Source organism: Capricornis sumatraensis, chromosome 3 (assembly GCF_032405125.1).
Source record: "Capricornis sumatraensis isolate serow.1 chromosome 3, serow.2, whole genome shotgun sequence".
NCBI lineage: Eukaryota > Metazoa > Chordata > Mammalia > Artiodactyla > Bovidae > Capricornis > Capricornis sumatraensis.
Genome location: NC_091071.1, coordinates 82,134,017 through 82,148,623, shown reverse-complemented (window position 1 = coordinate 82,148,623; position 14,607 = coordinate 82,134,017). Strand labels below are relative to the sequence as shown.

Sequence of the window (14,607 nt, the reverse complement as noted above, 5' to 3'; positions counted from 1 at the left end):
CCGATAGGCTACAGTCCATGGGGTCACAAAGAGTCGGACACAACTGAGTGACTTCACTTCACACATGTGTTAGGAATCTCTGCTGAGATGGTCTCTTCTTCGGAACCCTGGAGATGATTATCCCACCATGACTTGTTTTCCTGGGAATTTCTCCAGAGAAAGCTATTAGTATAATTAAAGACACTCTCATAATAATTGCTTTCCCATTATTTCATTTCTGTCTCAGTGTCATAATTTATTTACAGCATTCCCGTCCTAGTGGAAAGTTTTGAGACATTCACCTGAAGCCACAAATAGCAAGTACTTCTCACACTATTTTTTCCCACTCCCCCCTTGATTTCCTTGTCTCTGTCAACCGAGCCATAGTCTCACACATGAGCTAAACTGTTGACTCATCTTTGACATCACCCTCAGCTTACATCAGGCTCCAAATTCTCATCACAAGCATCCTCCCTTCCTCTTCCCGTCCCCTCCGCACTCCTTCAGGTCCTCATCACGTGCTCCCTGAAGTACTGTCCTTGGACATAGGCTCTGCCCCTCCTGGTCCCTCAGTGTCCCTGTCCCCTCCTGGAATGACCCCTGGCCTTACAGTCCACACTTCCCCACCTGCCAGCCAAATCTACAGCCCCTGAGCTCACCTTCCCTTCTGGGCCAATCCCAGCCTCAGGGTTCCCCCATTCCTGCCCCTCTCAGATGGAAGAGCACCCCAAGCCCACTTGCGCCTGGCCTCTACCTTTCACACTCCAGCTTGAATGCCATGGTCTCCAGTTCCACACCAAGGTGGAGCTTCGCCTGCTCAGTGAACATCCAGGGAGAGGCAACCTGGTATTGGGAGCGAGTGTGGCCTCCAGAGTCTGATCGACTTGTTTCCTTCTTGCTCTCTGACCCCTGGCAAGTGCCCCTCACCAGCACCAGCTCCCCAGTGATAAACACAGCACCTGCCACTTGGGGTTGCTGTGGAGTGCCTGACACAAACCACATGCCAGCTGGCCTTGTTGCTCTTCCTGCTGGTGATTCCTTGGTCACTGCTGCCTGGTGCTGTAACTCCTTGTGTCAAGGCCTCCTGGGAGCCAAGGGCCCGCCTACTTGTTTCCTTTAGTGTCTGCTGTAAAAGCACCCCTACCAGCACTTTTCCAAAGTGTAAATGCAGGGCACGTGTTATGAACTTCCTAGTAGCCACATTACAAAGGAAAAGAAACATCTGTTTATTTTAATAGTGTAATTTGTTTGACCCAATAGTTCCAAAATATCACTTCAACTTGTAAGCAGTACGAAAGCTATTAGTAGGGTGTTCTACATTCACTTGTTTCATACCAGGTCTTCATAATCACGTGCATACTTTACACTCAGCACATTTCAGTTTGGACTAGCTGCACTTTGCATGCTCGACAGTCTAATATTTCTACCCCTCTTTTTCAAAGATGCTTACAGGGTGGGGATACACAACTGCAGCCTGTTCACGGAGCCCATGGATGCAGAATGGTGGGGTGGCAGGGGGGAGCGGCGGGCGGGCATGAACAGATATACCACACGCAGTGTTCTGACCCCCAGAGAACTGAAACATGACCTGACTTGTCGTGATGCTTGCTCTGTGCAGGGAACCGTGGGGCCAAGACCTTACTGTCCCTCCTCTGAGTTAACAGTCTTCACACCCCTATGGCTTGGGTGCCTAGTGGACATCTCGTGAAAGAGCATACCTAAAACAAGAACAAACACTGAGCATGAGGCCAGCTTATGAAGGAAAATGCAGGGATGGTCAGTAGTGATACCTGAAGTGCACTAGTACTTTTTTGGCTATTTTCTTTTTCTTGTTTTTTTGCAGTGTCCATGAACTCTTGTGTTGTTCAGTGTTGGGTTTTTTGTTTCATTGTTTCATTTTTTGATAACTAGGCAGCAACATGAATACTATATAAAACTTAATAGGCTTAGATTTATTTCATATCAGAAAAAAATTGCATAGGCTGTTATGTATTTATGCTACTCAAAAAATAGCATTTTCCAAATGTTTGGTTTTCTAATATCCTTTAAGAAATACATTTTTCAAATGGTGCTATTATTTTTAATTAATCAGGTAAAATCAGTTCCTAATTTAACTATAAAATTATCACTTGGCTCTTTGAATAGCTATAAAACTAGTTTTAAATGTGAGCTCTTTCAAAATTCTGCAGCCAAGGATTCATGTGAAATGGTATTCTGATTATTCATAATTTGTGGGGAAAATTAGCTTTCATCTCTTATGGGAGTATTTCATTGTGGTTACTGGTTACTCTTAATTACATGTACTTTTTCCTGTGGTAGAGAATAAGCAGCGTTTTCTTCAATAGGAGGCATGAAATTCCCTAACATGTTCTAAATTTGTTTATGCATGTTCATAGTTCTCACAACAAAAAAACTAATTGTTTTGAATAAAAACCTCAAGTTTCCTAAGCTGAATTATAGTTCATTTTTAAGTTTATTTTATTGTGTGCTGTGCATAAGTGTTACCAGACATATAAAAGAAAGGAGTATTTCTTACCTACTATGCTTGCCTAATGAAATTTAATATTAAATTTAGAAAAAATGCGCATCATACTGTAAAAGTCAACATGCTGAATATCTCTGAAGTGCATTCTGCATTAGGATGTTGGAGCTGGAGGTTTATCATTTTGATGGAGAATGCTAATCCTGAAGCTCTCTATTTCTTATCAATCTCGCTGCATGTGGGAGTTAGTGTATTTTCTATTCATTACTTACTGCTCTAGGAACATTCTCCCTGACCCATTAAATGAAGCCCTAGACAGACTAAGTGGAAAGAACATTATTTTATTACTACTTTAGTGATGTGTGTGCACACAGGTATTATTAGTTAGTCTTAAGACTGGTGCTTTTGACTTTGAGTAGAAAAGTCAAATTAATCATTCCATAGCTAAGGCTTTTAAGTTTAATTGAACCTTTTTCATCTAATATTGTTTGATCAGAACTGGTTACTTTAGCTTTCTATAACCTTTATTTTTTAAATAGAAAGTGGGGAAGAAAAACCAGTGTCTTAGAACTTGCCCTGATGTTCAAAATGGCAAGTTAAATCCATGCCAAATGTACTTTTCAGTGTTATATGGGAAAGTGCATGATTGGAAGTATAATGTAACCCTTAGTGTGGGATCAGAAAGCTGCCTTTGTGTGGATGCCACAAGCATATCAAAAATAGAATCCCTCCTTTTCTCTGATCAAGAATAATTTTGAACATTTTTTGAAGTTGCAGAAGAGGAAGCCTCAATTTCTATGACAGACTGGTCTTATGAGTCATCCAAGTTGACCAAAAGATAGCCTCCTCTGCTACTCTGTACATCTACAGAAGGATTACATACCTCTAAATAATTTCACATTTTATATTTGAGAAACACTGACCCTGCAGTTTTGCAGTTTGAGGGATGGAGATCCAGGCATTTTGGTGTAACTTCTGGTGCTGGGAGATGGATCAGCAGTGTGCTTTCCCTAGCCCCATAACTAGGGTGCTGGTTTCAGCAACTGTCCATTTAGGTCTTCAGGTAAAAAATAAGCAAAACTACCACATCCTAGTAAAGTAATGCTCAAAATTCTCCAAGCCAGGCTTCAGCAATACGTGAACCGTGAACTCCCTGATGTTCAAGCTGGTTTTAGAAAAGGCAGGGGAACCAGAGATCAAATTGCCAACATCCGCTGGATCATGGAAAAAGCAAGAGAGTTCCAGAAAAACATCTATCTGTGCTTTATTGACTATGCCAAAGCCTTTGACTGTGTGGATCACAATAAACTGTGGAAAATTCTGAAAGAGATGGGAATACCAGACCACCTGACCTGCAAGTGGAAGCAACAGTTAGAACTGGACATGGAACAACAGACTGGTTCCAAATAGGAAAAGGAGTATGTCAAGGCTGTATATTGTCACCCTGCTTATTTAACTTCTATGCTGAGTACATCATGAGAAACGCTGGACTGGAAGAAACACAAGCTGGAATCAAGATTGCTGGGAGAAATATCAATCACCTCAGATACGCAGATGACACCACCCTTATGGCAGAAAGTGAAGAGGAACTAAAAAGTTTCTTGATGAAAGTGAAAGAGGAGAGCGAAAAAGTTGGCTTAAAGCTCAACATTCAGAAAACGAAGATCATGGCATCTGGTCCCATCATTTCATGGAAAATAGATGGAGAAACAGTGGAAACAGTGTCAGACTTTATCTTTTTGGGCTCCAAAATCACTGCAGATGGTGATTGCAGCCATGAAATTAAAAGATGCTTACTCCTTGGAAGAAAAGTTATGACCAACCTAGATAGTATATTCAAAAGCAGAGCCATTACTTTGCTGACTAAGGTCCATCTAGTCAAGGCTTTGGTTTTTCCTGTGGTCATGTATGGATGTGAGAGTTGGACTGTGAAGAAGGCTGAGCGCCGAAGAATTGATGCTTTTGAACTGTGGTGTTGGAGAAGACTCTTGAGAGTCCCTTGGACTGCAAGGAGATCCAACCAGTCCATTCTGCAGGAGATCAGCCCTGGGATTTCTTTGGAGGAAATGATGCTAAAGCTGAAACTCCAGTACTTTGGCCACCTCATGCAAAGAGTTGACTCATTGGAAAAGACTGTGATGCTGGGAGGGATTGGGGGCAGGAGGAGAAGGGGATGACCGAGGATGAGATGGCTGGATGGCACCACGGACTCGATGGACGTGAGTCTGAGTGAACTCCCAGAGATGGTGATGGACAGGGAGGCCTGACATGCTACAATTCATGGGGTCGCAAAGAGTCGGACATGACTGAGTGACTGAACTGAACTGATGCGAATTCCCTTGAAGATCCGCACCACTGTTCTGACCCTCTCTCTATAGTTACAGACATGAGAGGATACTCTGAGAACACTCAGAAAAGAAGTGAAAAAGAAGGAATACTTAGGAACTAAATCTGACAGGCAAGCAGTAAAACAGAAATCTAAAAAGAAATGCAGGCTATTTAAGTGGATCTATTAACATATATTCCTGAGCTCCTTGTGTGCCCTGCATAAGTATAACCAGACATATAAAAGAATGAAAGAGTATTTCTTAACCTACTATGCTTGCCTAATGAAATTTAAATTAATATTAGATTTAGAAAAGATAAATGCTCATCATAGTGTAAAAAGTCAACATGTGGAATTTCAAGCCCACCAAATCATTAAATGGAAAGTTTATTTTGTGTGTCTTGACTCTTTAAGGTATTGTGTGTAAAGCACATTGTGCCTGGCAAAGAGTAAGACCACAGTAAAATGGCCAAGTTACTGTTGTTGATGTTGATTTGTGAACGTTCTGCTGTCTAGTCCCAAGTAGATGTAATGGCTGGTAGTCGACTGTGAAATGACATATAACTTCACTGATCATTCTAAATGCTGGACAAGGAACAGAAAGATCCAGACAAAATTCTCATTCTGGGACAGAAAATCAGGCCAATCTACAAACCTGGTAACTATCCTTTGCCAGAGTAGATCTTAGAAGGGGCCAGGAGTGGAGGCAGGAACCATGAGAAACAAGCTTTTCTGCCAGCGATCAGAGAACCTCTAGACATCAGCTTCAAGATAAGTGTGCTAAGAACCAGCCCTCTTCTTAGTCATGGTTTCACCTGAAGTTTGTGACAACACTGTTTACTTTTCTGTATAGGTATATCTCATTTTATACCTATAGCCTACAATATGATAGACTTCACTTTCCATAAACCTTGCCTTAAGTGGATTTTACTGGAATGCATTTATTCCGTGAAGTAGAAGGTAGCTTATTGGAAAATGCAGCTCTGCCCCATGTGTAGAATTCTGTAGAGTGAGGACTGTGAAATGATTTCACAGGAAAATTGCTCTATGGCCTTAGGAATCACATGATATAAAATTGTCAGCAGGGGAAGTTGGGAAACGACTTTCGCCACCACGGCCTCTGGGCCACACGCTGCCCCGGATGCAGGCCTCCTCAGCGCCCTGGGTGGTGAGGCCCAACTGGCTGGCAGGAAATCATAGAGCCCTATTTGTGGCAGCTGCTGTCACCATCCCTTCTGCACCTCAACCCATTGTCTTCTCTCAGCTCACCTCTCATCGAGGTCAGAGCCAACCTTCAGAGACTCGTTTTTCACTCTTAGCTCCCAAGGTCTGTTCTGTGGTCATCCATCCTCAGATATTTTTCCCCTAATACAGCCCTTTCTAAATGTCTTTTAGACCCAAAACCCAGTTTTCCAAACAGCAACACACAAGTGAAGCCCAGTATTGAGAAAAGAGGCTGGAGCCACTCTGGGTGAACTGGGGTAGGATCTAGAGCCCTGGCCCCAGTTCTCCACCCACCCCTCCCCTAGCACCCCTCCAGGAGCTCAGCAGAACCCTCAGAATCCATAGAGAAGTAGGGCTGCCTGTGGAGTTGAAGTTCATTTTGTGAGCGCCTGCCGTGTGTGTCTGCCGCAAAATAATTACAGAAGCAAAGGTCTGTCGTGGTGGACAGGACAGGCTCTAAGAGACAAAGCAGGGTCTTTCCTTTCCGTGATTCTGGACTGTCCAAATCTCCCTCGAGTCCGAGCTGAACAAGGTGGGTCACCGCTAAGGCTGAGGTTTTGAAAAGCTGTGCTTATGGTGGGCTGTCCCACCCCAAAGGGTAGGAGCAGAGACAGGGTGAAATAGTGTCTTGGGGGAAGAAAGGAAACCCAGTCGGTGAGGCCCAAAAGCCAAAGCCAAGTGAGAGCGGAGAGCAGCCAGGACCCGAGACGGAGCCCTGCATCTGCCTCCATCGCTGACCGTCGACAGCCCTGAGAGTGGGTCAGGGCAGACGTGGGGAATGATGGTCCTCCCGGTTCACAGAGTGTTCTCTCTGGTTCTGGCCTTGGCCTCTACCCCTCCTCCTCCCTTCATAAAGAAACCAAGCAAGCTCCTGTCAGTTCGCTCCTGCCTCCCTCCTTTTAAAGGGCCCTGCGATTTTGTCAGACCCAGGGGAGGCGGTGCAGTTTCTAGGCTGGCCTCTTGGTCACCAGACCCAGAGCAGCAGCTTTCAGTCTTGTCTCCAGCCTGACACTCTTCAGTCACGTTCACAAGCCTGACATGCTTCCATGGACATGCGCAGATTTTGCCAACTCTGTCCCCTCCACAGGGCCTTGAACATTTTGTGTGCTGGTAATTCTAAAAGCGCTGTACTGATGGAAGCAAGGATCCTTGCCAAGGATACGTCAGGAGTGTAGGGTTCTGAGGGACTTCAGTGCAGAGGAACCAGCTGCACAACTTCTCCTCCATCCCCTTCCTTCTTAGGAAAATGCATTGATGTAAAAATTAGAGTAGGTATAATCTTGAAATTTCTCTAATTTCTAAAGAGTAATTATTAGAAAATACGCATGCTGTAAGGATAAACCTCTTATGGTTGACACAGAAATGAAGACCTTCAAGTATGTTTGTAATTCAAGTAACACTCTAATAAGCTACGTTTAGGGTCTGTTGTCCTTGGAATCTTGATATGAATTACAGTATCAGCAGCTTTTAATTTATTGTTAGTGTCTTGCCTGTATCCAAAAAGGAATGGTAGTAATTTGCACATACTAAAAACACTCTTAACGTGGAAACAGAAATGTTTAAACCTTTTCTAAATAAGGGAGACGAAGCAAATGTGTAACCATTCTTTGTGCCAGTTAAGTCACTGCACACATAATATGTATGCTTGAGCTTCCCACGAGCGAAAGTAAGAAAAGGAAGTGTGATGAAGAGAAAGTGTAAGTCTTTTGAGAAAGAGAAGTTCTTTTCAAGTACTAAATTGTAAAAATGGCTTGTCACAGAGAACATTAAATGAAAGAGACAATACAGGAACCTCATTTTTACAACCATCACAGATGCATCATATTTGTGATCTTTGATTAGATTGTGCCCATCCTCCTCATGGAGTAACTCTGCTTTGCAAAACCACAGTCATCTTGCCTAAGGATGACTTGGTGATGTACCAGAAACTCATATGTTCACTCAACATTTATTAGAGGTCCAGCCCCAGCCTGGGTGTAAATTCAGGCCATAGATTAGATTTGGAACAGACTGAGTTCCCATCAACTAATGCTAATATGTTCATTTCATTTCTAAAACTGCAGGATTTCTAATTGATGATTTGATTTTAAAATCTGCCTTCTTTAGGAGTTCTGTGGAATTTATCCTCATGTGATGCTGTAAAGATGACAATCATCCGAGATGCTCTCTCGACCCTGACAAACACTGTGATCGTTCCACATTCTGGATGGAATAACTCTTCTTTTGATGATGATCATAAAATTAAATTTCAGACTTCACTCGTTCTGCGTAATACAACAGGTTGCTTGAGGTAGATATTTTATTCTTTCCGATTGTCTGATTAAATAATATGTGTCATAGCTAAGTTGATTTTAGGATGATTTACTTCACTTTCATTAATATCTATGTAAGTTTTCAAGTTTGTTTAAAAATTTAAGCCACTAGACTTTGTTACTCTGTGAGGAAAACATGAGCACAGACTAGTGGCTTGAAAGACATTATCTTGTAAATGACTCTTCTATAGACTAGTCAAAAAAAACCTTTCAGTCTGCAAAGTTACTGCCAAAATTCCAGTGTTTTACACTTTAACAGCATTTTTCTGGTTATTACATTCTGATTGCTAATGTGTTTGTAGCCTGGTATTTGTTTAAATTCAAAATATGGAGGTATAAACTTTGAGATGTAAAATAAATAGGTCATGAAGATATAGTGTACACCTTGGTAGCTGTGTGCTGTGTGTGCTGTGCTTAGTCACTCAGTCGTGTCCAACTCTTTGTGACCCCGTAGACTGTAGCGCCCCAGGCTCCGCTGCCCATGGGGATTCTCCAGGTAAGAATACTGGAGTGGGTTGCCATTTCTTAGGACGGGGGATCCCCCCAACCCAGGGATTGAATGTTAATGTGCAGGTGGATTGCAGGTGGATTCTTTACCATCTGAGCCATCAGGGAAGCCCTGGTGACTGTGGTGACTATAGTCAACAATGTCATGTTGTAAAGCTGACAGAGACTTAAGAAAGTTAATCTTAAACGTTCTCATCACAAGAAATAAAATATGTTTTTGACTTTGTGTGTTAAGAAAGTTAATCTTAAAAGTTCTCATCACAAGAAATATGTTTTTGACTTTGTGTGGTGACAGGCTCACTGTAGTGATCATTTCATAGTGTATTCAGATGTCACATCACTGTGTTCTACACCTGAAACTAATATAATGCCTGTTAATTAGATGTCAGTCCTTTTAAATCTGGGCTTCACTGATAGCTCAGTTGGTAAAGAATCTGCCTGCTATGCAGGAGACCCCAGTTCAATTCCTGGGTTGGGAAGATCCGCTGGAGAAGGTATAGGCTACTCAGTTTTCTTGGGCTTCCCTGGTGGCTCAGCTGGTAAAGAGTCCACCTGCAATGCGGGAGACCTGGGTTCGATCCCTGGGTTGGGAAGATCCCCTGGAGAAAGGAAAGGCTACCCATTCCAGTATTCTGGCCTAGAGAATTCCATGGACTGTATAGTCCATGAAATTGCAAAGAGCTGGACACGTCTGAGTGACTTTAACTTTTTTAATGTAATAGTTGAAACCTTTTTGCTTTTAAAAGGGTTCAGAAAGGTGTAGTTTAACCAGTCATTGGATTTGAGTTCTATAAATAAATGATATTTTCAGTCATTATCTTTAGCATTTGAAATCCAGAAGGCCTCCTTTAAGTGTTACAGTATTGCTCCTTATTTGCTGGTCGTTCTCATCAGCTGTTGCCAAGGCTTCTTGGGAACTTGAAACAAACCTTAGGGTTCTGCCTCAGACTGACTGGCTTACTGTCCCATTCTGAACGTTGATTTCCTCATCTTTAGAACAGGGGTAATAATACCATCTCAGAATTGTGAGGACTCAGCTTGTATGGAATGCTTCATGTAATGATAACACAGTGAGCGCTTTTCACATTTAAGCTAAGATGTCTAAGCATCTCTACAACAGAGTTTGTGGGAGCAGGGGAAGGGGCCTGGGCTTCTCTGAAAGTGAAAGTGAAGCGAAAGTGAAGTCGCTCAGTCGTGTCCAACTCTTTGCAACCCCATGAACTGTAGCCTATCAGGCTCCTCCATCCATGAGATTTTCCAGGCAAGAGTGCTGGAGTGGATTGCTATTTCATTCTCCAGGGGATCTTCCGACCCCAGGAATCGAACCCAGGTCTCCCACATTGCAGGCAGACACTTTACCGTCTGAGCCACCAGGAAGGCTTCTCCCCTGAAGCCTTCCTCTATTGGAATGGTTAACTGTGGGCTCCTTCGCCTAGAACCGGCAGGGGCGGTGGGTGGGGGCAGGGGCGGTGGTGGTGACAAGAGTCAGGCTCTTAGAGGACAGACCAACTCCCTGACTCAGATTCCTGCATCACCAAGCAGGTCACGTGGCCGCCGCTGCTGATTCGTGGGTCAGCATCTCATCCTCTCTCCATGCCTGAAAGGGGAGACTGTGATCACTCAGCCAGTCTGCCGGGCTTCAAAAAAAGCCCAGGAGCAGGACACACAGGCTCCCCCAGTGGTTCAGAGCTATTAACATTTGGCGAATGCCTTCTGTGTACATTTAGTGATGACCAAAACAGACTAGATCTCTGCTCTGATAGAACAAAGTTCTATTGATGAAGATAGGTAAATAGGAAAATAACAGATGTCATTTAAAAAAAATAGGGTGACCTAAGAGTTACTACGGAGAAGGTGGTGGCACCCCACTCCAGTACTCTTGCCTGGAAAATCCCATGGATGGAGGAGCTTGGTGGGCTGCAGTCCATGGCGTCGCAAAGAGTGGAACATGACCGAGCAACTTCACTTTCACTTTTCACTTTCATGCATTAGAGAAGGAAATGGCAGCCCACTCCAGTGTTCTTGCCTGGAGAATCCCAGGAATGGAGGAGCCTGGTGGGCTGCCATCTATGGGGTCTCAGAGTCGGACACGACTGAAGCGACTTAGCAGCAAGAGTTACTAGCTGGGTACTTTGAAGGTCAGGTGGTCTCTCATAGGAGGTAAAGTTTCAGCCTGCATCTGAAATACTGCAGAAGCTGCTCACATGAGGACCTATGAGGGAGGTGAGGAGGACACACTCTAGGCCAAGGAAACAAGGGGTGTAAAGTCTCTGGGGCAGGGACGGGCTCGAGGCTGGAGCTTAATGTTCAAGGTGCAGAGTGGTGCCAGGTTATGTCAGATATTTTAAATCACAGGAAAGAGTCTGTACCACATGCCAAGTGCCGTGGGAAACAGGGTTTTAATCACAGGAGTGGGCATGGTTTCTGACTGTGATGTAGGGGACAGTGGAGGCAAGAAGGTGAGGCTGTGCATCAATCCAGGCAAACAATGAGAGTGGCTGAGACCAGGCTCTGGAGAGAGGTAGGCAGAGTGGGGTATGTTATAGAGGGAAAGGCTGACAAGATTTGCTCACTGACTGACTGTGATAGACAATGGAAAGAGAGGAAGTAAGGACAGCGCCTTTGTCTTTGGCCAGATCAGCTGGGAGCATGGAAGTGCTATTGATGAGGTCAGGCAGAGGGGAGCGGGGAGTAACTGAGGGTTTTGGCTGGTCTACTTTGAGTTATCTAATTAGCTATCCATACAGTACTATCGGGATAAATGAGTTTGGAGTTCTTGAGAGGGGTTGCCCTAAAGATAGACATTTAGGGGTCATGGGTTCACAGGTTGTATTCCTTGTGTTAAATCCAAGGAACAGAAGGACACCATCCAAGAAGAGTGCAAAGACAGAGGCAGGGACCAGTATAGCCCTGTGCACCCCCAGAAGGACCCATGGGCAGAAGAGGCTGAGAAGGAAGACAGCAGATGAGAGGAAAACCAGAGAGATATGAGGAACAGAAGAGGGCAGCTGTTGAGTGCAGCATAGAGGTTACCACAGAGGGATTATAGGTGATAGTATCTCTTTGGCCTCAGAAAAACAAAGGTGAAAAGAGAAGTCATTCTCAGTCCCCTTTACAAAGGCTAATTTTTGCAAAATTGCAGAGTTAGACTACTTTGTTAATGGCACATAAAATAGAGCCTTATAATTTGGTATCAATTCACAAAATTGAATGGATAGTAAAATTTCAGTGTGGATGAGACCTAAAAACAACTCAGAGTTTTATTAATTTAAAAGATCAGGAAAATTGTAACATGACCGAGTGTTCTCATTTAACTTGAAGTTTTTGTATAAGAAGTGATGTTTCCTCTGTTCATTCAAGAAGCATTTATGACCACCTACTACGTGCAAAACATGTTTTAAAAGGTGCAGGGACTGCCAAGACGTTATGGCCTTACAAGGAAAGTAAAACTGCCTGAATATAGCAACCACGCATGGCTAACACACATCCTTTCATATGGTGGGCACTTTTGTAATTGCTTTATCTGTAGCAATTCATCTTTTCCTCACAGCAATCCTATGAGATAGTTACTATTATTCCTCCTTTTTTACATAGAAGGAAACTCAGGATAAGCCCCCAAAATAATCCTTTTAGGAGGTTAGAAAGTGACCTGTCATGAGAGAGATACGAAGTTCAAGTGTCCCTGCTGTCTTCTGTTCGTGGCTAATGAGGGGCTGGCTGTTATTATGAGCTCTTGAGATTGTAAAATGCAGGCTCCATACGCCTCCTCAGACCAAATTTACACGCTGCTCTGTCGTCCATTCTCAGATCATTAAGGTAAGGCTCCATGGCTAATGAGCTCCCCTGTGTCTCTGCCTGTATAGGAATCTCAGCTCTGCTGGGGAGGAAGCGAGGAAGCAGATGCGGTCCTGCGAGGGGCTGGTGGACTCGCTGTTGTATGTGATCCACACGTGTGTGAACACTTCCGATTACGACAGCAAGGTCAGTGAATGCTGGTTGGCAGAGGACAACAGCTGCTGACCACCACCGTCTGCATGCCCTTGACTCTGGCTGGAATTCCTGACCCTCTCCTCTTCGTTAGGTTACACTCGAGGTTAAAGGGAGAATGTCTCTAAAAATTACAAGTTAACAGAGACAAGAGAACGTAACGAAAATAGCCTTAGAACCGTGAAAACTGAGTGATTCCATGTGTAAGAACCTTAGCAGGGCCCAGACCTTCTCTGTGATTCTGGGCTCAGTGTCAAGGTGATTGCCCCACTGCTGTTCCCTCTGATTCTGTATCCCCTGCTGCTACAGTCAGATCCATCTGCATCTGAGTATTTACTGAATACAAGCTCTTGATTGAGGCACTGGAATCCCCCCCACCTCTCTGCCCGACCTGCCTCGGTACCAAAGGATGCCCCTCTCTACATCCCAGGTTGCTGCCTTTCATCCACTCCCTCTGTTCCCAGCATAAGCCCCTTATCCTCCCCTCCTATTTCCTCCATCCCAGCCGTTGTACAAGGCATTCTGCTCATCATCCAGGGTCTGCACTGGCATCAGAGGCTGGGGAAGGTGGGAAGAAACAGGAAAGAGGGACTAAATATGTCAAGACTCCCACGGCAGGCCAGTCATGTGTGGCTCAGATTGGGCTGGAGAGAGAGAGGCCGCAGGTAGGCCTGGGTTTGAAGATAAGGGTCTGTGAGAGAAAAGAATGATGAGTGGTAGGCTTGGGAGGAGGTAGAGGAGAATTCAAAGTGACAGCCACGTTTTCATTTGAGCTTCACTGAACCAAAAGATCTGCAGATGAAACTGAGAGGAGTAAACAAGTTGGAAGGGGAGCGCTTGCGGGGCAAAACTGAACTTGGTTTTTGACACTGTTGGTTGAATAGACAGCTGGCTTCCCCATTAGAGGTGTGATGGAGACTTTGGGGGGCAAAAGACCATGTACAGAAGACAAAATGTAGAACGAAAGAGATCGTGGAACTTTGCACAGATGGAGGGGAGAGGTGGGAGATGGAAGAAGAGGACAAAGATGGCATTTGGGGGAGGGGCTGTGCCGGAGGGGGTTGGCCACAGCTGCTGTCGTGACGAGAGTTCCCAGCTGTGAGAAGGAGTGGGGTTCTGGTAATTTGGGGGCATCTGCCACTGCAGCAGCCCTGAAGCAGAAACCTTGGGTGTTCTTCCCTCCAGAGCCCCGCACATTTCACTCAGTGTGAAATCAGATCCTCAGCTCTTCTTCGGGTGGCTCTGCACACTCTGTGAGCTTGGGGTCCCACCAACAGTCTGGAATCAGCGTTCTAACATTCAGGTTGCAGGTTCCCATCAGTGAAAAACAGTTCTTTCATATTCTACATTTATTTAGTACCACTGGTGCTTGGTACAGAAGCATTTTGCACTAACACGCTATGATGGTTTTAACCCTGCGCCGTGTTGGGTTTCAGACAGTGGAGAACTGCGTGTGCACCCTGAGGAACCTGTCGTATCGGCTAGAGCTGGAGGTGCCTCAGGCCCGGCTGCTGGGGCTGAACGAATTGGATGACTTACTCGGAAAAGAGTCTCCCAGCAAAGATTCGGAGCCAAGCTGCTGGGGGAAGAAGAAGAAGAAGAAAAAGAGGACACCACAAGAGGATCAAGTTAGCATTTTATTTGATATGAAACTCTTAAAAGTTTCATTTCTCTGGGAGTAAGAAATCACATATTTGGCAAGAAAACATTTTTTCTCATGATTCAGCTTTTCTGCGTAGCTCTGGCTGAGTCCAGCAGAAAGGAATGTTTTCAGATGTTGAATACTGTCT

The 14,607-nt window shown here is 44.4% G+C and overlaps 1 protein-coding gene across 1 annotated transcript in view; it reads left to right on the top strand.

Moving 5' to 3' along the window:
* Nucleotides 1–14,607, top strand: part of PKP4 (plakophilin 4) — a 257,392-nt gene that overhangs the window by 224,862 nt on the left and 17,923 nt on the right. Inside the window, exons 12-14 of the mRNA XM_068969317.1 lie at nucleotides 8,118–8,301; nucleotides 12,694–12,811; nucleotides 14,254–14,445. Coding sequence (XP_068825418.1) covers nucleotides 8,118–8,301; nucleotides 12,694–12,811; nucleotides 14,254–14,445 — 494 coding nt within the window. The remainder of the gene's footprint in view (nucleotides 1–8,117; nucleotides 8,302–12,693; nucleotides 12,812–14,253; nucleotides 14,446–14,607) is intronic.